Source organism: Uloborus diversus, chromosome 1, assembly GCF_026930045.1.
Source record: "Uloborus diversus isolate 005 chromosome 1, Udiv.v.3.1, whole genome shotgun sequence".
NCBI classification, from domain to species: domain Eukaryota; kingdom Metazoa; phylum Arthropoda; class Arachnida; order Araneae; family Uloboridae; genus Uloborus; species Uloborus diversus.
Window position 1 is genome coordinate 34,004,725 of NC_072731.1, and position 22,658 is coordinate 34,027,382.

Sequence of the window (22,658 nt, forward strand, 5' to 3'; positions counted from 1 at the left end):
CCCCTGACTGTCGCATATTGTTTTTTTCTGAATCATATAACTGTAAAAGTAGCTAACAGAAGACAAATGAGTAGAACAGCTAACGCTATATTAACTCTATTAAAATTGACTAAAATGTAAAATGGAATATTAGATATGAATAATTAAAGAAACCTTAATTTTAAGTCTGCATATTATAATAATAAATAAAGAGTGATTTGAGGATGCATAAATGTATCTGCTTGCGTCATGTATCATTTATTATTCCTGGTTTAGGCTGATAATTAGTAATCATTTATCCATAGCATTGAGAATAAACTACCTTCTAAAACACTCTGAAAACCAGCCGGGGTGTGTACCTTTTGAAATACCCACGGTGGGGGGGGGGGTCCTGGTTGAACATTTCGGAAATAATGCAAGCCTAGGTATACCGCTATTATGATCGCTTAGTCTCAAATATGGCGAGATTCGAAACATAAAAATGCACAAATAAAGAAAAAAATATACATATACAAACATAGTATGTAAGAAGTATGCATAGATGTATAAATTTGCAGTGCTTTTTTCCCCCAGCATTAAAAGAGAAACAACGAATTGCTATTGCGCGGAAGGGGGGAGGGAATTCCTTTATTGCTTTTTATTATTACGTATCATTTCAGGTTATGCAAAACATTACAATCATAACTAAATGCATTTAGCTATTTCATATTGAAATAACTTGTTCCAAATATTGTTTTATAAATGTTGAATATGAGTAGTTAAATTCAATAATAAAATATGTGAATAATAATTTAGAGCAGTAGTAGGAGATAGCAATTCCAGAGATTTAAAATCTAGATTATTACTTCATAAATATTACAGAAAGTTGTGATTAGTAAAACACGACTGGCTGAAAGGAATTCAACTCGTTTGCTACACGTGTTGAGGGGAGAAATGGGCGGGACGGACCTTGGCAGCATGTCTGGAGGAGTTCCACTCTTCCCTGCGACACGCGTTGAAAAGAAAGGGGTTGAGCTTTGACAGCACGTCCTGGTCAAAAGGGATTAAGTGCTTTTTATCTCCTTCCGAAAGGGGGAGGAAATTTCAAGATAAAAAGTATTGACCATTTCGAGCAGATAGCCATGTTCCCAAGGTGACCTTTTCCAGGTGAAATTCCGCTTGTATGTCAAACCGCCAGAGAGTTAACACACACTGAGGGAAAAATATCAGAGCATATTTACTTATTTGCATTGGAACCATAACTGAAGCAGCTCTTTAGAAAGCAGGCATGAGTACTTTTTAGAATGTTTTGAAGGAAAAAAAAAATGGATACAGGTAAAGCCAGGAAGCTTTGTTCACTGAGCACTAATAAAGAGAGGAGAGTAGGACACTAGCTGCTAAAGGTTAGCAAAAATGCAATCGTCTTGGAATGCATTCATGGCCTCTTTACAACGAAAATAATTACAGATGGTTTTGACTCTTAAAATGATAAATATGTGCGGCATTCATTTTCTCTGTTAAATGAAAAAAAAATGTTAGAATGTTTATCCAAATTTATTAAAGTAACGTAAATTTAGTTTGGATTAATGAAATTTTTTAGCATTAATTCCAATGCAAGTTTTTTGAGCTTCTAGATATGTGAATGAAAATCAAATTAATTGAAACAATTTTCACAAATTAAATCAGTCAAAAATACAAAATTTATAGATTTACACATAAAAATTGTCATCGTCCCATTTCACTACCATCTTTTTAATTTTGAATAATTATTGACCTAATAATTTTAATGTTGCTAGTGTTGAACAGCTAATATTTTTTTGTTTATACATTCACTGAAACCAGAGTATTAAGTAATTTTGTAATGGTTTATTATGTTAATTTTGAATACACTGTTGTAACGTTGGTTTCTTATAAATATTCTTTACTATAGAATATTTCTGCATGATCTTGATGTTTATTCTTCTAGAAATTTCTTCAATGTTATTTGAAATGATTTCTAAATTCAGCTGTGAAGTTTTTTGCATTAAATTTGTTTGTTTTCATGTCTTTTTAACTTTAAAAATATTTTTTAGGTGCACAAGATATTGCAACCATTTCCTTATTCAACAAACTGTACTGATTACATAACATTATGGTATGAAAGGGATGGCAAAAGTCCTTTAAATCAAAATGTGAGTTTTTTCTCTTATTCTTTACAATTTCATATTTTGACACTTACAAGGAGAGCAACTAAGGGAAAATTGATATTTTTTAATCTGTAAGTCCCTTGCTGTAAATTGGCACTTTGCTTAGTCAAAATTGACCTCTGGCACCTCCAATAGAAGTCTTATGTATGTTTTATGTGTTGCATTTGAAGTCATAAGTTTGATTTCGATTCCACTCTCCCCATGGGAAGGCGTAAATTTTCATTTCTCAAATACAGAAAAAGATTTTATTCACAAGTTTATGAAGTAGCTGTAAGATGCTAATGTGTGAGAGAGAGAGAGAGATGTTTGCATAGAAACAATTGGTTTTCCATCTGCTAAAAACACACAAACAAACAAACCTTTTATTCTTCATGCACCATTAGAGTTAATCGAAAATGAATACCAGAATCAATAAAAGGAAGGAAATGTGAACTTAAACCTAAAGATTAAAAGCTTTATACTTTGTTTTCACTATACTGTGTGTTTTCACTATATTTTCACACTACTGTTTCACTTAATATTAAAATGTCGAAAACCGAAACTAGCAGTAAGTCGAACTTCCGATAAGTTGAAGTTTTTCGTTGGTTCCTTTCGATTCAAGTTATGACAAATTGACTGTATATATATGTATACACACACACACATATATATATATAAATAAATATATATATTCTGTGAAATCTTTTTTTTTCAGATGTGCACTGAAGAATGCATTCTAAATATATCGCTGGCAACTGATAACTGTGTCAATTCTTATAATTCTGTTTACCCCACAGATGCCATGGCTTGTAGGGGAAGTAAGTAAATTTAGGCATCCCTTGTATAACATAGTACTTATACTACACAATGCTTGTATTAAATTTGCAATTATTATAAAACGGATTTGATATTACAAGGTAAATATTACACTGTTTTATATAACTGAAGTTTAAAAATTAAAATTCAATTTTGTTTGATCCACTGTAGAAAAAAACATAGCTAGAAAATAACTTTAAACAACATTTAGCAGACTAAAAAAAGTGTAGCAATAGAATTATTCTATTTATTTTATTTCCTGATCATATTTTTTCTTGGTTGCTCAGATGAACTTCATTGCTGCAGAAAATCTCTGATTTCCATTTTGACAGAATGTATTTTGTTCTTTGCAGCAGCCTCTGTGAATAAAGTTGGTCAAGTGTTTTTTTTTTTCTTGCTTTATTAGTTTTTTTAGTTTTTCATTTTTATGATTTTTTTTTGTATATTTTATTAAAACTAGTGCCAGATCTTCCTTCGAGTTTTTATATGGAGGTTCAATGAAAAAAACTCAGAAATAGGGTAAACTTGTTGCCCTCAGAGAATATCAAGGTAGAAGTGGGCCCCAAGCTTTACAGCTACATAGATAGTAGCAACCAATGTGACAAGGGACTTAAGTGGGCATAATGCAGACAGCCTTTTAAAAGTAGTTAAAAATACAAAGATTAAGCACAATGAAAATAATTAAAAACAACTGCACATTTTGGATCAACGTGTGGTGTATTTCTGTACTTTTTAAAATTGAAGTTTGATTTTTTTAAAAACATTTTTTAAATTTTTTAAACGATTAATGTGTAGTTTTTGTAAGCGTTTTAATATTTAATTATTTGCTGATTGATATATGTTCACATTTATTGGTTATGTTTTCTGTTCACCTATAATTAAATCAGACAGTGTGTAAGCTTGTGGATTCTGTCAAAATTTTTGTTTTATCCAAAAAGTATCATTAGTTATGTTACTGTATTATCAGTATTACAGTTATGTACAATGGATTAATTTTCCTGTTTTGATTGTCTCAAGCTCTTGATTATGATGAAGTTTATGAAAAATGCCACAATGAAAATTGCAATCCAGCTTGTAAGTAAGTAGTCAAAAAAAAAAAGAAACTAAGTTGGTTGTTTTGTATGCTTTGTTATGTTTGTTGTTCGTATTTGTTGTATATGGGACGTAACTTTTGAAAGCAAATATTTTTCAATTTCGAAACCTTTTGTTTTCTTTTTTTTTTCATTCTTACATGAAAGTGTTACCTACTAGAAGTAACCATAAACAATGGCCCAGCTAAGTTCCAATTCTTTTACTCACAAATAAAAAAATTTAGAAAACACCTTGTTCACGGAAATAAAAAAAAAAGAAAAAGTCTTTTAATATTTGAAAATCGGGGCCAATTTAACATCAAAGTAGTAATTTTGTTCATTGTGCAAACAATCAGCTATTTTAATGGTTAGTGGGAATATAATATTAAGCTCTCTTAATTAAAGTACAACTTAATTAATAGTTTCAAATGTATGTTAAAAAATAGTATTTAGTAAATTTGAGGATTTACTGACATTTTAGAATTTTGGTAGAATGCCTATTATTGACGTATTTTCCCTCCTTATTTTCACCGCAGAAATAATGACATTGATAAGGTCTGTCCTGGAGATGTGGAATTTTCCATCAATACAGGCCTAACAGATACATTTTTCAGGTTTTTTTTTTTTTTTTTTTGCTACAATCTGCACATGTTAAACATATGAAAACATGTTCACTTCTTTTTTACATTAATTTACATTCCTGAAATTCATGTTCACGGAGGTGAGAAGTCAGAGTAACCACACTAAGTTTTTAAAGCAAAATCTATCTTCTTGTTTTTCGACAGTCTCATAACTTTAACTATGGCTGAAAATAAACAAGGGGACTCCCTTGTATCTTCGAAAATAACATTTCATGTCATTACTGCCACATGTTAATGAGGAATGGCATTTTGTGTTTAGGTAACGGAGGTGAGAATTTATTGTGTGATCTGACTCCTTGTCCTACTAAACGAACTAAAACGCAGCATTAAAAATTAAATGTACTTAAACAATTAGTATTTGAGACACTTGTGATAGTAATAATAAATAATTAAGTATATACTTTTAATTAAACAAGTTACTAAGCAACATAAACAGTCACACAAGGTGTGTGACATGCCACGGAGATGAGAATTCATATGTTGTGAACCAAAAATATACTAAAATAAAAATTCTTATTAAAAAATTGTTGGCAGGTCTAAATAGATATGTTTTTGATGAAATTAAAAATCATTGTTAAACGAATTGTTCCTTAAAGTTTTTACTGTAAAAGGCGTGTGACAGAAAAGTTACACTTTTTGAAGAATGACCCATATATGAACCAATTTTAATGCTGAAGCTGGAAGATTATGCTTTATTGATTTTTAAAGTCATGATTTATGCATTGTTTCTACCAATATGTCAATGCAAACTTGAGGTAGATTTATGTGACTTCATTTTATTGCTCAGTGATTGAAAGAGCCTTATTTGTCTTAAGTGTATTAAGAATGAAGTCTTATTTAAGTGTGTAGTTTAGGGTTTATCAATGTTATGTAATGGAATGTATTACATAAGTAAATGCATCATAATGCAATAAAACCAAATATCTCTCCCTTTTTTAATGTATCATATTTTTTAAATGCACAATTTAAAAAATAGTTTTAAAGTTCCATTTTGCAAACTTGGAGGAACTACAATAAAGTATATTCATATGAGAATGCTTGTATAATCAAATAACCCTAAAAACTGATTATTACACATAATCAGAGGTATTGTTAGTTTTTTCAATGCTTGAAACAGTTAACTTTTTTTCCAAATTTCGGATTTGTTAGCTATGTAGTTACAGTTTATTTTGCGAACCTAATGTCTTTCATGTTTTACTTCACTAACTAAACCATAAGAAGCATTATTATTCAAAATTTGTAAATTTGTAGTTCTGCTATAAAAATACCATGTAAAAATACCATATGTAAAAGTTACCCTGTTCACCTGGAGGAAAATTACCAAACTCAATAATTCTACTACTTATCACTAAACACAATTCAAACTCCAGACTCCAAAAAATTTCATTTAAAGGCGTACTTTATATTTAGAGAATTAAACTTTTATCTATTATACTAAGCATTTATGCAAGATATTTGAAGAAAATTAATACTAAAATGTTTCTCTTTAAGCTTTTAAGGATAAATTAACTAAACACTTTATTCAAACATTAACGTAATATTTTGGTCTCCTGAAAGGAGAGCACTATCGAGTTGGGCTGCGAAGTCGGAGTCAAAATGACCGATTCTGACTTCAAATCTTTTACTCTAAAATGAACCAAACTCCAACTCCGATTCTGCAAGTACTGGTAGAGTTGCAGACTTTGAAGAAAAATGACAGACTATTGAAATTTTAAAATATCAAATTCATTAAAAAGCAGAAAATAAACCTTATTTTATTTAAAAAAAGAAAAAAAAAACGGAATGTATAATGCTGTATACCATGGTATATCCCCAAGTTCAGCTCTCATATCAACCAAAGTGATCATCACTAAAAGCTAGTTTAATGTAAAAAGGAATTGAAAAGACATGCATGATTTTGAAAAGTGATTAATATTGAATTAAATTTAAAAAAAATGTGATTACAGTAGGAAAGCATATTTTAAGCTTTGTTTAAAAACTATTATTGACTGAACCATTTCAATTTGTTTTATGTATAATAATTATTATTTTTTTATTTTTTTAAAAATTAGTGATGAAAACTTCATAATGAATGTTCAAGAAGTGAAACATGCATCAGAAGACGTAAGTAAAACAGCGTGAGATTAAGTGACATTTTGACTGGTCATTTATGGGGGGAAAAGAAGTTAAGCGAAGGAAAATGATTTCCTTCTGTGTATATAAATCTTTATTACATTCCATTTGATAAATTTACCTGAAGCTTAATATTTTCTTTACATTTCCTATTTGAAGGTTTTTTTTATTCATGCATCCCTTCAGTCCCATTCTGAAATCACCGCCCCTCCCCCCTTTCACCTGGAAAGAAAAAAGTTAGTTTTAAAATCTAATGTATATCTGCAGAAATAATTGAAAAATTCAAAAACTAGATTTTTGACAATGCAGTAAACCCTCATTAATCCAAACCCTATTAAACCAGACTTCCTTTAATTTCAGCAACTATTTAGATGTGCCAAGCCTCATATATGTAATAGCCGATGTTCAAGTAATGAGCCTTTTTCGACAATGAAACTCGGGCCACAGCATGATTATTTGATGAAATGTTTTGATAATGTTTAACATGCAGGGAAAAGCTTTATTGTGACAATGCTGAACTCGATTCGTTAACTTAACTGTTTTAGTGGTAAGACTACCATTTCAGGGGAATGAAGAAACAAAAAAGCGAGCAACAATGAACGCTACCTACTAGAGTTTAGGGTTAATTCACTGGAGTTAGGGTTACAATTTCAACTATCAAAATATCACCAAACAGGCAATGACTTTGTTCAAATGTAGAAGCAATTTTTACCCGTCATACCTTGACGGGCGTTTTTTTAGTTGTATAAATAAAAGATGAGTTAGTGCAGTAAGGCATTTTTTGAGGCAGGGCTGCCGAGACCCAAGACGAGCCTCTTGTCAGTTTGGTCGTCGGGCCACTCACTCTCCATGAAATAGGTAAAATTTATACTACTACAATTTCGAGTCGGGACCATTTTTTTCAGACTAGGCTGACATGACCTATCTACGGCCCTGTTTGGAGGCCTGTAAAAATGCATGTGTGTACTATATACTTAGTTTTCTCATACACCATGTAATATTTCATTCTCTTGAATTCCAAATCCAATTTTTACTGTTTGCAGTATTTTATGTACATTGACTGATAAATTATTTTGTTTAATCGGTGCTTTCACTAATTTGAACGACTTGGATCCCCTATTAGTCTGAATTTAATAAAGTTAGGTTCTACAGTATTCTCGAAACAAACTTCAAATACAGACTGGAACATTGAGGATAAAAATAATGTCTAAAGAGTCTTGAAACCAAAATCTATAATATTTATTCCATTTATTCATTGATATGTGCTATGTTTTGCTTCATAATTTCTCTACAAGAAAGAACTCACAAATATGTTTGCTTTAATTACTAAGTGTCAGTGTAGAACTTTTTCTCCAATGATTTCAATCCACAAAATGGCTTTTAAAAAAATGCTGAATTCTTTCTGGAAAGTTATTTGACGTAAAGCTCATTTGAAATCCACTTTTAAATTTAAATTTAAAACTAATTAAAGGCATACAATATATATATATATATATATATATATATATATATATATATATATATATATATATATATATATATATATATATATATTTAAATTGAAATATTAACTTATGTCAATATTGAAATATGATTACTTTTAACGAATGCCACTTTGCTCAATTTAAGTTTCTTGAAATATATTTTACGGAGAAAATACACATTGTGAAAGTTAAATGAAACAAAATAAGAGTTATAGCTTATTAGATATAGACTATGTTGTATGTATTTATACCTGTTCTTTTGACTAATAAGGAATCCAACATAGCTGAGCGTCATTGAACAAATGTCTTTGATCAACATGCCAATATTCAATTTCTCTTATAATATGATTTTAACTTTTTAGTATGGTTTCAATTTGAAAGAGATGACATATTTTTGTTTTTAGACCTCTGATGTAAAATCGTAAGTATGTTTTTTTTTTTTTAAATTCCCAAAATTTGTGTTCTTGTTTTTATTCTGCCAATATTACATATGTTTTTGAACCAAAAATGGTAGTTTCAAATCTTAAAAAAAATCAATTTAAATCTTAATTGTGTAACAGTTTTGAACAGTGTTGTTTGCTAAATTTTTAAGGTTTTGCACATTTTATTTCTTTGAGTTACTACAGTCAATGAATATTCACTAAATTTAGCATTCCACATTTAGTTTTTAACTTTTAAAGCTTTACTTGCAGATGCTCAACTAAAATTGTGATCTCTTTCGAGCGTATGGAAGAAATTAGATTTGAGTACATTCCAAAATATGAGGTGAATTCTTTTTGTACTTTTTTGATTCTTAAATAAAAATTTATTATATGTATTATATTAGCTATATAAGGTAATATGGTTTAGTACTTAAAAATTGTTTTCTTTACTGAAAAAAATGCAGCTAAACCTCTTTGAAGAATCAATTAGATATATTCTTCTGCAATTATGATAAAATTCAGTTATATATATATATATATATATATATATATATATATATATATATATATATATATATATATATATATATATATTACAAAATGCAAACAATAAAAACAATAAACACATAAGGGATTTACAAAATTAAACAAATAAGAACACTAAAACTAATAATAAGACTAAGTTGATGAAGCTAGAACTCCTCAGCAGTGAAACCTTCATCCTAAGGTCAACAGACCCCAAAATTTTAAACTAAAAACTAAAGCGAGGATGTCCAGTTCTGAAAAAGATAGCATTCAGGAATACATAGGGCTAAACCCACCGTATGCGAAAAATGAACTCATATTTCTTGGAACTTGGACCTAAAACTATACACTTGGGTTTCGTCTTGACTATTAGAAGCCAATGGCTATCAATAATAGTTAGTCAAGGCGAAACCCCCTGCTTTTAGTTTTAGGTTTGAGCTCTAGTTTATTGTTTTTAGCTTAGCAAGTGGTGCATTTGCCCATTGTTACTCTATATTACATGTACTGGAGCTTAAACATTCTCTTCTAGTTTATAGTTAAAATTTTGGTCTTTTGACCATAATTAATGAATCCTCCATGGCTGATGAGCTCTGGATTCACTCTTTTTCTATTCCTACTTAATAGCTGTTTGCATTTTTCCTTTTTATCATCATTTGTTATTTATAATTTGTTTAATATTTGTAATTCTGTTTGCTTAATTTTATATTTACTTGGCTTTTTAGTTTTGCTGCGTTGCTCATCTATGGGCTCTTGGTGTGGTCTTTTCAATATTTTTCACTTTTATATATATATATATATATATATATATATATATATATATATATATATATATATATATATATATAAATGTAAAAAGTATACAAGCCAAATAACAAATTTTAAACATTTTATATGAATAATCATGAGAAAAAGGAAAATACAAGCAGCAATTTACAATTTAATAGAAAAAGACGAAAGGTTGAATCCAGAGCTCATCAGCCGTGGAGGATTCAATAAATATGGTCAAAAGACCAAACATTTTAGCTACAAACTAAAAAGAAAGTGTTTAAGCTCCAGTGTATGCAATACTGAGCAACATTGGGCTAAACGCAACACATGTTAAACTATAAACAAGAACTTAAACCTAAAATTAAAAGCAGGGGGTTTCGCCTTGACTAATTAGGGAAAACGAATTCCAATAATTAGCCTTCCACAGGACAGCACCTGCCAATAACTTAAATTATCTTACCTTAAGATCTGATGAGAACAAAACCAATCCAGTATTCACCATAACGATATTCAGTCCAGTTATCAACATTAATAGGCCGTCGCACCCAGCCATGTGGGGGGCCCGCTGCACAGATCCCCGGGACGGTGAAACCTAAGGCCTACAGCTATGTGGTGGGGTGTGTGCGGAGAAAAGTTTTTAACATATAAGTCAAATTAAATAAAACAATTCCGTATCCGAAGAAATCAATCCAGAAACCATGCAAGTCGCTCGTTTCACATGTGCAAAAGAAACATCCACATCTGTGATCCAATCAAATGGTTCCAATCATGGTTGTTTCCTACATTTATACAGTTAAACGGTTTCAAGAGAAGCGAAATGTTTATCGAAGGCTATATTTGAGCAAATGTTTTTAAGCAGAGAAGAAAGAAAGAAAAAATCCAAGATTTTTTTTTAATCAAAGGGGAAAAGTTTCAGTTCTTCTGCATTGGGGGGGGGGGGGGGAGGGGCACTTACACAATTTTCATTATTTGAAAATATTGCTATTTAAACTTAGTTTTGAATGAAGCAAGTAACCTGGTATTTTCTAAAAAATAACCGGAAAAAGTCGGGGAATATTTTTTAACCACAAGTGTATGAACCCTGCGAGGCATTTTAGGGGATTGTTTTAATGCTAATGAATGCCAAAAATTTGGAAGAGTGCTTTTTTTTCTTGCTCTGTTATTCTTTATGAGGGAAAAGCTTGTTTTAGTTACTTTGAATTTATGAAAGGACCAGTTTTTCAAACTCAAATTTTATGGAGTGTTTATTTTAAAAACCAGAATAGGATCTGAATTCCCTGCAGTCGTTTGATGTTTCTCAACAGATTAATACCTTACTTTGCTGTCTGTTAAAAAAAGTTACCTAAGTCTAAAAACTGTTTACTTTATGAAATACTTGTTTTCTGCCAAACCTTTCAATAACATTATTACTAATTGCAAAAAAGTACAATGTACCCCACTTGATCCTCATAGAATGCCATTCGCAAAGTTCAATGAACTTTAAATTAGATTTTTTTAGGGAAAGAGAAAGCAATTTAAAATGTATGAGCAATTAAGACCTGAATTGTGAAGCTATGTGATTTGTGTGTGTCGTTCTGACACTTCTATTGGAGAGGGGGGGGGGGGGAAGGGAGCAAGAATGTAAATGTTTTGGATCATGTAGTTTTATGCAAAATGTAATATACAGGGTGTCCCGTAAACATTGGGACAAACTTTAAAGGGAGGTAGGGGACATCAATGATTCAGATTTGTATAGCAATCCAAGGTTGGTCGGAAACGGCTTCATTCGGCGCTAGGTGGCGTTGTTCCCATAAGCATATAAGTTCCTGATTTAAACAGCATCGGTTTCTTTCTTTGGGATGCTCTGAAAAGTGCTGTGTATGCAACACTTGTGGATTCAGAAGTGAATTTGCTTGCAAGAATAGTCTGTGCTGCTGCAGACATAAAACAAAATTTGGGGATATTTGTGTATTTGGGAGTATATGGTATTTGGGAGAATTCACCAGTCTATGGTCCGACGGTGTAATGCATGCATTGCTAACAATAATGGTAACTTTGAACACCTTTTGTGCCATTTTCAAACATCTTGTACCTGTCGTACTTCTTTCCCATGCGTTTTTGACCACAAGTTGCTATGCAAAGCTGAATTCTTGTGATCTACCCTACCTTTTCTTACCCTGACTTATATTCGTGCGTATCTTTCTTTTAGAGCATAGAGCTTTTCAGCTATGTTGGTGGTTACTTAGGAGTATGGTTGGGAATATCTCTAATTGCTGTATTTGAATTTGTGGAATGTTTAGTAGTACTCATCTCTGTGTGTGCTTTGAAGTGTGGCAAAGTTAGTCAGCGCAAAAGAGTATTCACTGCCTCAACCAAGTACGACAATCATTTTGGAAGAGTGTTCGGAGACGTTGGATCTGTGACAATTTACTGAGAGATAAAATTGTGTCACCATGTCATGGATATTACAATCCAGTTTATCAGTTCTGTAAACAGTCTGAATTATATTATGTGAAATAAAAGTTCAAATAAAATGCATTTCATGTGATTAATTTTGGAACTTTGAATTTTGTGAACAGTAGCTCTCCTAAATAAAAAATGTTGAAAATATTTCTTGGAACATAAAACCTGTGGCGCCGATTTTGCACTTTTTATGGTTAATTAATTAATTTTATTTTCTAATTTAAGAACCAAAACAAAAATTTACTGTTGGTCCCGCTTAAACGAAAACTGTCGGTTCCAAGGAATATTATTCAATTAAGCGGGGTAATTGATTAATACGGGGAAAACATTTTACCTTTCCAAATTCACTACATTTGTCTTAAAATGTAATAATAATAAATCAATGTGGAAGTAATTAATATTATTGGTAAAAAGTTTTTAAAATAAGCTAAGTAAACAACAAAATATAATAATAATTAAGTATATACAAAAGTATGAATGAAAATTATAAATAGTAACTTACAACTTGACATAGTATTAAATCTTGGTTTTAACACCCTTTTTCAGTACATTATTTTTTGAATAAGTCCATAAATAGTGGATGACTTGCTCAAGGTCTTTTAGGAACACTTTTCTAAATCCTTTTCTCTCTCCTTTTCTGCGGTGTTTTACATTGAATATCAACCAATTTATTAATGTCTGCAATTAATTTAATTATCAACTGTGCTATCTTTGTTTTTTGGTAATGACAACTACAAAAGAAATTCGATAGAATAGTAGGAAAACTTTGATGGAATGTGAATGTTGTTGTTTTTTTTGAACATTGTTGCCAAAAATATTGTTTTATATTTTTACGTCAATAATTGCTTACTTATTTAATTTGTTTTAAATTTTTTCTTAGCAAAAATATTTGCAAAAGATGATCAATATTATTCAATTATCCAGGGAAATTATTCGATTATTCGAAAACGGAGAAATATTTGGTTCCTGGAGGTTTTATTCGTATAAGCAGGGTATTCTTTTACCCATTACGAGATAAACCAGGGCTGACAGTATAAAAAAAAAACAGAAACGTCAAAATTTCAGAACATAATTATTTATTTTACTTTGTGTATCTGTTTACAAAACATTATTTAGCACAAGCAATAACTTTTAGTTTATGCATTCATTGTTCAGACATTATTAAAACAATTGTTTTACTTAAACGAGCCATACCTGTTTAATAAAGTTATTACCTGGTGACACCTCAAAATACTTCAGGGCAAACAATGTAACTCTAATTCATGTGTAAGTGTTTCTTGGGAGAAAGTTAGAGTGAACAAAATTCATCAAAATCTTAAGAAAAACGTGAGTTATGTCGTTAGACTTGCCATGGGCGCTCACATCAGGGGATGGGGGGGGGGGGGGGGTGACGCACCATACACAAGGTTGAACACATGTACACAACGTATGAAATGCAAGAAATTTGGCCCCATATTGGCTCTTGAGGTGAATATGTTGTATTATAAGCTGTGCAGTATATCTTTCTGTAATTTTTAACTAGTGTATTGGTAATTTGACTGCTTCATGTTGTCATACATAAAAAAATATGGTAAGTTCATTTGCATATTATTTACTGGTGCCTAATATTTATATAGTGCAGACAACAATTTAAGTTTTCTTTTTAGTTCCAAAACGTAGCGATTTGACCATAATTTAAAGATCCCCCCCCCTGGTTTTAAAAAAAACTGCAATAAACTAAAACAAAGAGCTTTGGACAATATTCGTTGAAGAAAAAAATTCGATACATTTTTATAGATTCATTATTTTAGAATGATGAATATAACTTGAATGGAGTTCAATTTCAGATTTTGAGGTGAAATAAGGAATATCTTCTATACTTCTATTTAGAAATGTAATCAGTACCCTGTTGTCCTGTTTTAACAAGCAAAAAGGAAAAAAAAAAAAAAAAGGTTTGTTGAATTATTTTTCAATTAGAGATTAGAGAGATCTTTAGAGCGGCATTTACTTTGATATTTAAAATATTTTTCTTTTCTAACACACATTAGTATATCAGAGGAGCTTCTGAACTCGAAATGCTTTCGAGGTTTGAAGTAAAAGCGTACACGGTAACCAAAATTAAATAGCTACACTTTTTTTCTTTGTTTTTAAAGAGTTGATGTCGAACATATTTTTTCCCGTATTATATTTGTCAACAAAACCTCACTCCAGGTGTTAACTATATTTTCCTCGAATGACTGCATAAAGGCGCTCAAAAGACATTTGCACAACGGCACCGATCAGATTTGGCGCGGGCCTGGTGGGGGGGGGGGGCAAATGGTGGCTCAACCCCCTTCCCCTTAGAAGTTAGAACCTCTTTGCTTTTAGACCTTTTTTCTTTGCAAGAATGTAAAAACATTTCTTTTCCAGCCATTAATGAATAAGTTATTAAAAATGTCAAAATTTACTTTCTCTAAATCGGTACTGAAATTGGTTTCTAAGGGGAAAATAACCTGCTAAACCATCAGGAAAATATCTGCCCCCCCCCCCCTAAAATTTTGCATATGTGCGTCCATATTCTGAAAACCAGTTCTAACGAAATGTTGAACTTTTTATTTCATTTTTTGCTGCCTCTAAAAGTCCCTTGGCTTTTAGTTGCCTCCTCCCCCCACTTATAAGCCCCAATCGCCGCCACTGCATAAAACTAACTTTGTAAGGGCTGTAGTGAAAATAAGTTCAATTTCCAAATATTTTGACTGATCTTCTGCCTAATAATTACTACGAAGTCTATTCCAAGTATATTTATGCTGTCGATAATTCAACTTGCTGTTGTTAGGGAAAATGTTCTTACCAACTTCCTACGATCCGGAAGACTTAAATTTCCTTTTTACAAAGTGAATGGAGGTGGGATAGCTCATGTCTTCATTTTTCGAAAAATTTTCAGAACATGTTAGTTGTTGTTGTCATGTGTCAACTAGGCTGGCAATTTGGGGTTCGTTGCTTCACTTTTCCAGGATATGTTTTAGTATTACTTTATAAAAAAATGTAAATCTTTTTTCTTTTTAAATCTGACTAACGTCTCTTTAAAGGCCCAAATTTATGGTCTTGAATGATGTCGCTATTGTGGCTAGATGTAAGTTTATTAACACCGTTTTGTCACAGGGATTCAACTGTGTGTATGGTGTCAGTGGAAGGGTCTCTCTGTAAATCCTCATAAAACTACTAGAGTTGCTTTCACACATAAGAGAGCAATCCAGGTGTGTAGTATTAAGTTTTTGGACGAACTCTTACTTGTTCTGGTGAGAAGATTAAGTATCTCGGGGTTTACTTTGATTCTATGTTGAACTCGAAAAAGCAGTTTACGTACAGTCTGGTTAAGACTAGTAAAATCTTTTAGTTCTGTAAGAGAGCTATTGGGAGAACCTGGAGGCTACGTCCCAGGGCTGTCCATTAAGTCTTTAAGATGATCATATGCTTTGGTAAGGTGATTTTATTTTTATTGTTACGCTATTTCTTTTTTGATTTTTAGTTTTTTAATCATGTAAAATTGGTAAGAACTCAGCTTATAATTTAGTTTTTAAAAGCAATTTTAAGTAAAAAACATCTTTCCCCCAAAAATTTACTGTGATATAGTATGCGTGTAATCCTTTTCGTATGAAACCAATTGCAACACTTTCCCGCTTTGAATTAATTGGAAACGGTTTGAAGTTTCAGAACAATTCGTGGGAAAAATATAGAACTGTGGATCCGAAAATTATTTTGTATGATAAATGAGTTTTGAAAGATTTATGGCGTAGTCGTATACCTGTATGATTTCCCCTTCTGTCGAATTAATATTCCATTTATTATTTCCAGAAGTTTTTAAAAATAAAAAATAATAGCCATTGCGTTGTGGCATCAAAAAAAAAAAAAAAAGGAGGTTGGGGGGACTGAAAATTAAAAATGCAATAACAAAATTGGAACTCGTTAGCAAAAATAAAAGATTTCAACAGGATTTTTTTTGAAGTACGTAATTCAGATTGTTTGTCAAGAATCATTTCAATTTTTTTGTTGTTGGATTCTCACGAATTGCGATTTAGCTTCCAGATTTAGTGTCCCTTTCGACTGACATCGTTGAACTGCCCAAAACAAAATGAGGGGACTGTTGTTAGTACTAATGCTTTCCGTATGCGTAGCTAAATTTATATCTTTTGCCTGGAAGCCTATTGATATTTTGAGGTAAGTTTTCGTAAAATTGTGTGCAGAGACTGATTTACGGAGGGTGATTGTGTTCGGACTAGTGGTTCGACATCGATGTCTATAAGAAATAAATCAATATCTTTGTGCAGAGAAGTAAAAGGAAATAACCAACGTTTTGTAGCATAAAATTAGAAGACTGTAGACACGTGTTTCGGGTTTTCAGGGACCCTTTTTCGTTTTTTACTATCGATGTTTGATGGGCGATTTCTTTCTAATATTGATGTTTTGCATTCGATGTTTTTTCGATTTTTGTTGTTTTATATTCGAAACAAAAATATCCTTAAAAATGTGAACATGTTTGCAGTTTACACCTATGATTAAAGCTTTATTTTAAATGAATTATTGAGAGATCGATCACACCGGAAATAGATTTTTCTGTTGTTAGTTGTCTATAGAAATAAATTTGTATGTTGCAGAAAAGTTGACAATCCTTTTTTCTAGCGCACTGTTTAAAAGAATATTGATAGTTTCTTAAGTTTTCTCCAAGCATGAACATTTGAGTGTTTTTATTATAGTTTTCATCTCCGCTATTAATAAATCGTTAATAATTTCATTACAAATAATTACGTGACGCATTTCAAGTTGCTATAATTGTTATAATCTAATACAGGGGCATGGGCGCCCATATGCAAAATTTTAATGAGGGGCTCGGATATTTTCCCCATGGTTTAGCAGGATATTTTCCCCATTGAAACCGATTTCAGTACAGATTACAGTTATTGAAGTTTGACAATTTCAATAAATTATTCATTATTGTCTGGAGAAGAAATGTTTTTACTTTTTTGCAAAGAAAAAAGTACTAAAAGCAAGGAAGTTCCAATTTCTAAAAAGGGGGGGGGGGAATTGAGCCCCCATTTGCTCCCCTATATGGGCGCTCTTTTACAGGGGTCTCCAACCTTTTTTACTCGAGGGACGCATTGTAAATTTTTGAAGTCCAGGCGGGCCAGCAATCCAACATTATTGGTTCAAATGGTTTTGTGCCAGTGAGCGTCCTCCCTCCTACACCCACAACTTTTCTTTTCTTTTTTTTTTTAACAAGTGCTCATAGCATGGCCGCAGCCAGCATTCAGGTTAAGGAGGGGCAAACCAAGCTCAGCAAGATGGCGGTTTTTAGTTGCCTCCTCTTGCCAAATAATAGAGATCAAAAGTTACAAGTCTTTAAAAGTTTTAGACTGTCTTTGAATCAGAACAGGGACGGAGGTGGGCGAATCCCCCACCCCCCGGAATATCCCCAGAAATTTTTCCAATTTGACGTCTTAAACGCAGTTTTAGTCAATCTTTACAGGTGTCAGAGATGGTCGGAGGACAGGTTTCAGAGTCCTCCTAAAGAGAAAATTTCAAAGTTCACATCAAAATTCGTATTTTTAGGATATTTTAGTAAAATGAAGGGAAAGAGGGGTAGCGATTTACTCCCCTAATTATTTTTCAAAAAGGAAATCAACTTTAGGTTATCTTTGGAGACATAAGAGGCTTTCCCTCCTTGCAAATTAGTTTTAAAACTCAATTTTAGATTAAATTTGCTGATTTGTGATCTTAAAGAAATGGAAATTCAGATGCTCTTTTCGGAAACGTTTTGGGAATGAAATTCTAGAAACACATTTCTGGACATCTTTAATGATGTTAGAAGAATAGTCAGAATTTAACAGTTGTCGCCGCGGAAATTTTTTGATATCTAAGTTTTAAAAACACAATTTTAAGCAATATATTGTATTTTCAATAAGTTACCACCCTATAGTCCCAGGGCTAAGGCAGAAATACATGAAATACACCGCCACCTCAGTCATTCCAGCCGAGCACTGCAGTTTCGCACTTATTAGCACTCATCATTCCGGCATAGGAAATGACTGAGCCGGAAATGGAAAACCTCTTAAGGAAGCCAAGAGTGCCAAACAAACCGAACCATTCCTTCGTGTCACTCGTCTGGTCAGTGTTTATTCTATATTAGTTACTGTTTGTTTGACTTCCTTAAGAGGGTCTTGGCTTTCTTAAGTGGTTTTTCCACATCCAGCTCAGTCGCCGGGCTGATGAGTGCTAATAAGCACGAAACTGCAATCCTCGGCTAGAATGGCAGAGCTGACGGTGTACTTCACGTAATATATTGTATGTTGAGACGTTCGGGAAGGGGTTGGTGGCTATTCCCGGAAATCGTTTGGAATTCGTCCAGAAATTCTTCAAAATTGAGGTTCCAGAAATTCAATTTTGAACTATCTATGGTGACGTTTTGGAGGAAAGTGAAATTTGAAGACTCTCTTCAGAGGACGGACAATTGCCCCTCGCCTCTGGTTACGCTCATGCTAAACTCAGCAGTGATTTTTGAGATTTTCTGAACTTAGTTTTTTTTTTTTCAAATTGTTTGAAAATATATTGTCACATTAAAAAAATAAATAAAAAAAAAAAAAAAATCCAGTTTATGAGCTTCTTGCGGGCCAGTTAAAATGCTGCCGGTTAAAAAGGGCCGTAGGTTTCGAGACCCCTGATCTAATATAATTTGAGTTTTGAGTATAATTAGTACAATTTTTCCACGTAATTACGTTGGAAGATAGTATTCTGGAACAATTATATATTCTTTCTTTAATTAACTTTCTTTCATCTTCTTATTTTTTTTCTATTTTGTGTGTGAATGTTATTAACTTTGAAAATTTTTACACATTTTTCTAATTGACTCGCATTAATTTATTAAATAACTTACTTTCAGTTTTTTTTATTATTCAGTTAAATTTGAAAGTAGTAACGAAATTGCATTCATATTAATTTGTGTTGAAATTTCAATTTTTGTATTTTCATGTATGACTTATTTCTTTTTGGAATTTTAGTAGTGAATTATTATTATATATTAACTTCTCTTGACAGTTTAAAAATCTCCCTAATTAATAAATTGGTTACTGTTAATTTAGTTCTAGAATTAAAGCATTACTTGGAGTTTATTATACAAATATGTGCCTAAAAAAGTTCAATGTTTCAAAACTTCGATGCTTTTTGATCGATATAGATTCAGGAACATTGAAAATAGCGCCCCAAGAAAAAAGGCAATGGATTGAAGTAAAATTTAATGTACAGAATAATACAGATGAGAGATACATTTGATCCCAAAATCTAGACAATTAAACGAATACAGGCTAAGAAATGAGTTAAGTACATTGCTACTTCAATACCGCGTTGGATCCCCTTTTGCTGCAATACATGCCGCAATACGGTCCGACATTGAGCTAATTAAACGTCTGATGTTGTTCTGTGGCCGATGGACCCGCAAATTTTTAACAGCCAATTCTGAATCTTGCACAAAGTAGCACGACGACATCTGGCGTTGGCGTTTCAGCTGATTACATAAATGCTCTATAGAGGACTAGTCGGGAAAGCGGGATGGCCATGGAAGAGTCTCAAACGGACGAAAAAAGTCTTGAGCAGCTCTAGCTGTATGCGGGCGAGCATGATCTTAATGGAAAATTGTTCCTGGGAGGCCATTTATATAGGAACGGTCCTAGATGTGATTTCAGAATGTCATTAACATAACGCTGGCCCGGTAGGGTTCCACGTACCTCAACTAAAGTGCGCCACCTATCATAGGCTATATAGCCTCCGAGACCACTATGCCGGCTTTGCGGGCAGTGTGTCGTGCGATAGAATGGGTGGTGTGGTACCTTTCTTCAGGGTTCCTCCTCACCCGTGCGCGGATACCCTCTGACCCCAAAACGAATCGGGATTCATCACTGAGCACCACCTTTTGCCTATCAGTGACATCCCACATCGCTCTGGCTTCGCACCATTGCAGACAGAGTTGCCCAGTTTCGGTGTTTAAGGGAGTACATGAAAAGGGCGCTTGGACTGCAGATTAATTTCCGCAAGACGTATAGAAATGGTTCGGGGAACAACTACTACCCATACATCTGCTTGTATGGTGAGACGAGTCACTGTGGGATCCACGAACACTTACCGCACGATCCTTCCATCCTCTCTCCTCGTGGTCTTCCTGGTCACTCCAGACCTGTTTCTGCACGTGGGTACCATCTCTTGTCAACTGCCTCCAACATTTTGTAACGGAAGACTCCGAACGATTCACCTGGGCAGCAACACGGCTTGTCGACCAGCCTGCAATTTTCTGACCGATGATCAAACCTCTCTCAAACTCGCTTAACTGCGAGAAACGCTTTCTAACTCGTCTACCTGGCATCCTTCACTCATTAAGGTTCTCCGACTATCCGGATATAATCGTAGTATTTATAAATCTTATATTAAGCACTGGTTTATCTAGCACCTTTTTTCCGATTTCACCGGTGCTGTAGGATAAACGTTCATGCGCATTGACACCAAACTTGGATCATTTGCATATCAGATGTCACTCTTCTTCGATTTCGATTTCGATTCCGAGTCACAACTGACTACAACTGTGTCGAGGACTGCATACTAAGTGCCTTGCCTCCACTATTTTTTTATACCGATAGATGGCAGCACCATCACCGGATCGGACAGATAATGAGAATTTAGAACTAGACCAGGAGCTAATAGCTACCTGGTGCTAGCACCCCCAGAGGTATCGTTTCACTTGGAGGACCTTGAGACCACGAGCATATTTAACGTCGCCCAGTCCCCTTTAATGACGACGGTGGGTCTTCGACCATCGAGGTTCGAACTCAGGACCCTCCGGCCCCGAATCCGACACTCTACCGATCGGGCTACCACGGCCCATGTCACTCTTCTTACATGCAAAATTTCGCGATTGTACCTATCTTCTTTCTTGGGGCGTTATTTTCAATGTTCCTGAGTGTATATCGATGTATTTTCATCGATATCGCACCACTAGTCCGGACCTATCTTCAAAACTAGGGCAATTGGTCAACAAGTTCTCCAAATATTTAGAATCGTCTACAATATTTTAACTATTTTATTATTTCACAATCAACACTGTGATATTACATATTTAATTTTCTAAAAGCTTGGTAAAATAATGTGAACTAATTAAGGTCGTTTTTTTTAATGGAAAGAAAAATCAGCAACATAATTTCAGAACAGTTAAGAAATTAAAAGGGTTTCGAGGCAGTGTTTCTGTCGTAGTTGGGCCTTAATAAATTTGGTAAAGAGGCAGCTTCTCCCTTTGTATACTGGTCGTTTTTTTTTTTTTGTAGGCCATCTGAGGTTGAGAAAGAGCTGAAGGATTAAGTGTCAAAAATGCTGATGACTGTGAGAGAACATTTGAAGAGTTAATAAGAAATTTAGGTAGCCTTGGTGAGATGATTGAGTTGAGAGGGAACTCTGAGGAAATGGGAGAATCAATGGCTTCGGCATCCTTTCTTTTTGGTTTCAACAGCATCAGTTGTATACGAAGCTTGAAAATCTTTATATGCGTAAATAATGATGTCTAGAGTTTTACTCTAGACATCATTTGAATATGTACTCAAAAACGCATTTTGAATATGTATTCAAAAACGTTTTTGATAAGATGACAAACGAACAATCCGCTCGTCATGTTATCTGCCCAGTCATTCGTCATCCTACCCCATTCTGCCGTTTGAATTTGTTTTTTAGTACCATAGCCAACTGTTAACATCCTGCACCACTCATGGTTTTTTGCGTATCAACTTGTATTTTAATGGAAGAAAAAAATAACTTTCCGTTGTCGTGTAATTCCTTTACATTGTAAAGTCAAAACAGTGCCAAAGCAATCAATTCTGAAATCCCTGGCAGTGAATTTCGTTACACAACACCTCAGCGTCAAAAAGTACTTTGACAGATGTTGATATCAATGAAAAAATTAAAATTCGTCCTCTTACCCGATTCGTCATCTTACGATCCTTCACAGGAGTCGCGGCACTCTTTGAGGAATTAGAATTTCCTCGCGGCACCTTAGTCTATCTCTATTATATATGTATATATTCAGTGGCATACCTAGCATGGGTGACCCCCCCCCCCCACCTCTACATAAAGCCAAAAAAAAAAACTTTTTTTTTTCCGAACAGTTTTTTTTTTCGATTTTTTTAAATGTCCAATTTTGAAATTTTTTTAAAATAAGGTGTGGTCTTTATGACGTCACAAATGATATACTTATGCGCGCTATTCCATTGGC

The 22,658-nt window shown here is 33.1% G+C and overlaps 1 protein-coding gene across 2 annotated transcripts in view; it reads left to right on the forward strand.

The window, feature by feature from the left end:
- Positions 1-22,658, forward strand: part of LOC129234538 (uncharacterized) — a 40,273-nt gene that overhangs the window by 13,355 nt on the left and 4,260 nt on the right. The window contains exons 5-11 of one of the 2 annotated variants that reach the window (XM_054868552.1): positions 2,031-2,129; positions 2,839-2,941; positions 3,957-4,017; positions 6,702-6,753; positions 8,651-8,667; positions 8,939-9,011; positions 12,150-12,468. In XM_054868552.1, the coding sequence (XP_054724527.1) occupies positions 2,031-2,129; positions 2,839-2,941; positions 3,957-4,017; positions 6,702-6,753; positions 8,651-8,667; positions 8,939-9,011; positions 12,150-12,374 (630 nt within the window). In that variant the 3' untranslated portion in view covers positions 12,375-12,468. Of the gene's footprint in view, positions 1-2,030; positions 2,130-2,838; positions 2,942-3,956; positions 4,018-6,701; positions 6,754-8,650; positions 8,668-8,938; positions 9,012-12,149; positions 12,469-22,658 lie in introns of those variants that run through there. The other variant, XR_008581550.1, reaches the window with a different exon arrangement.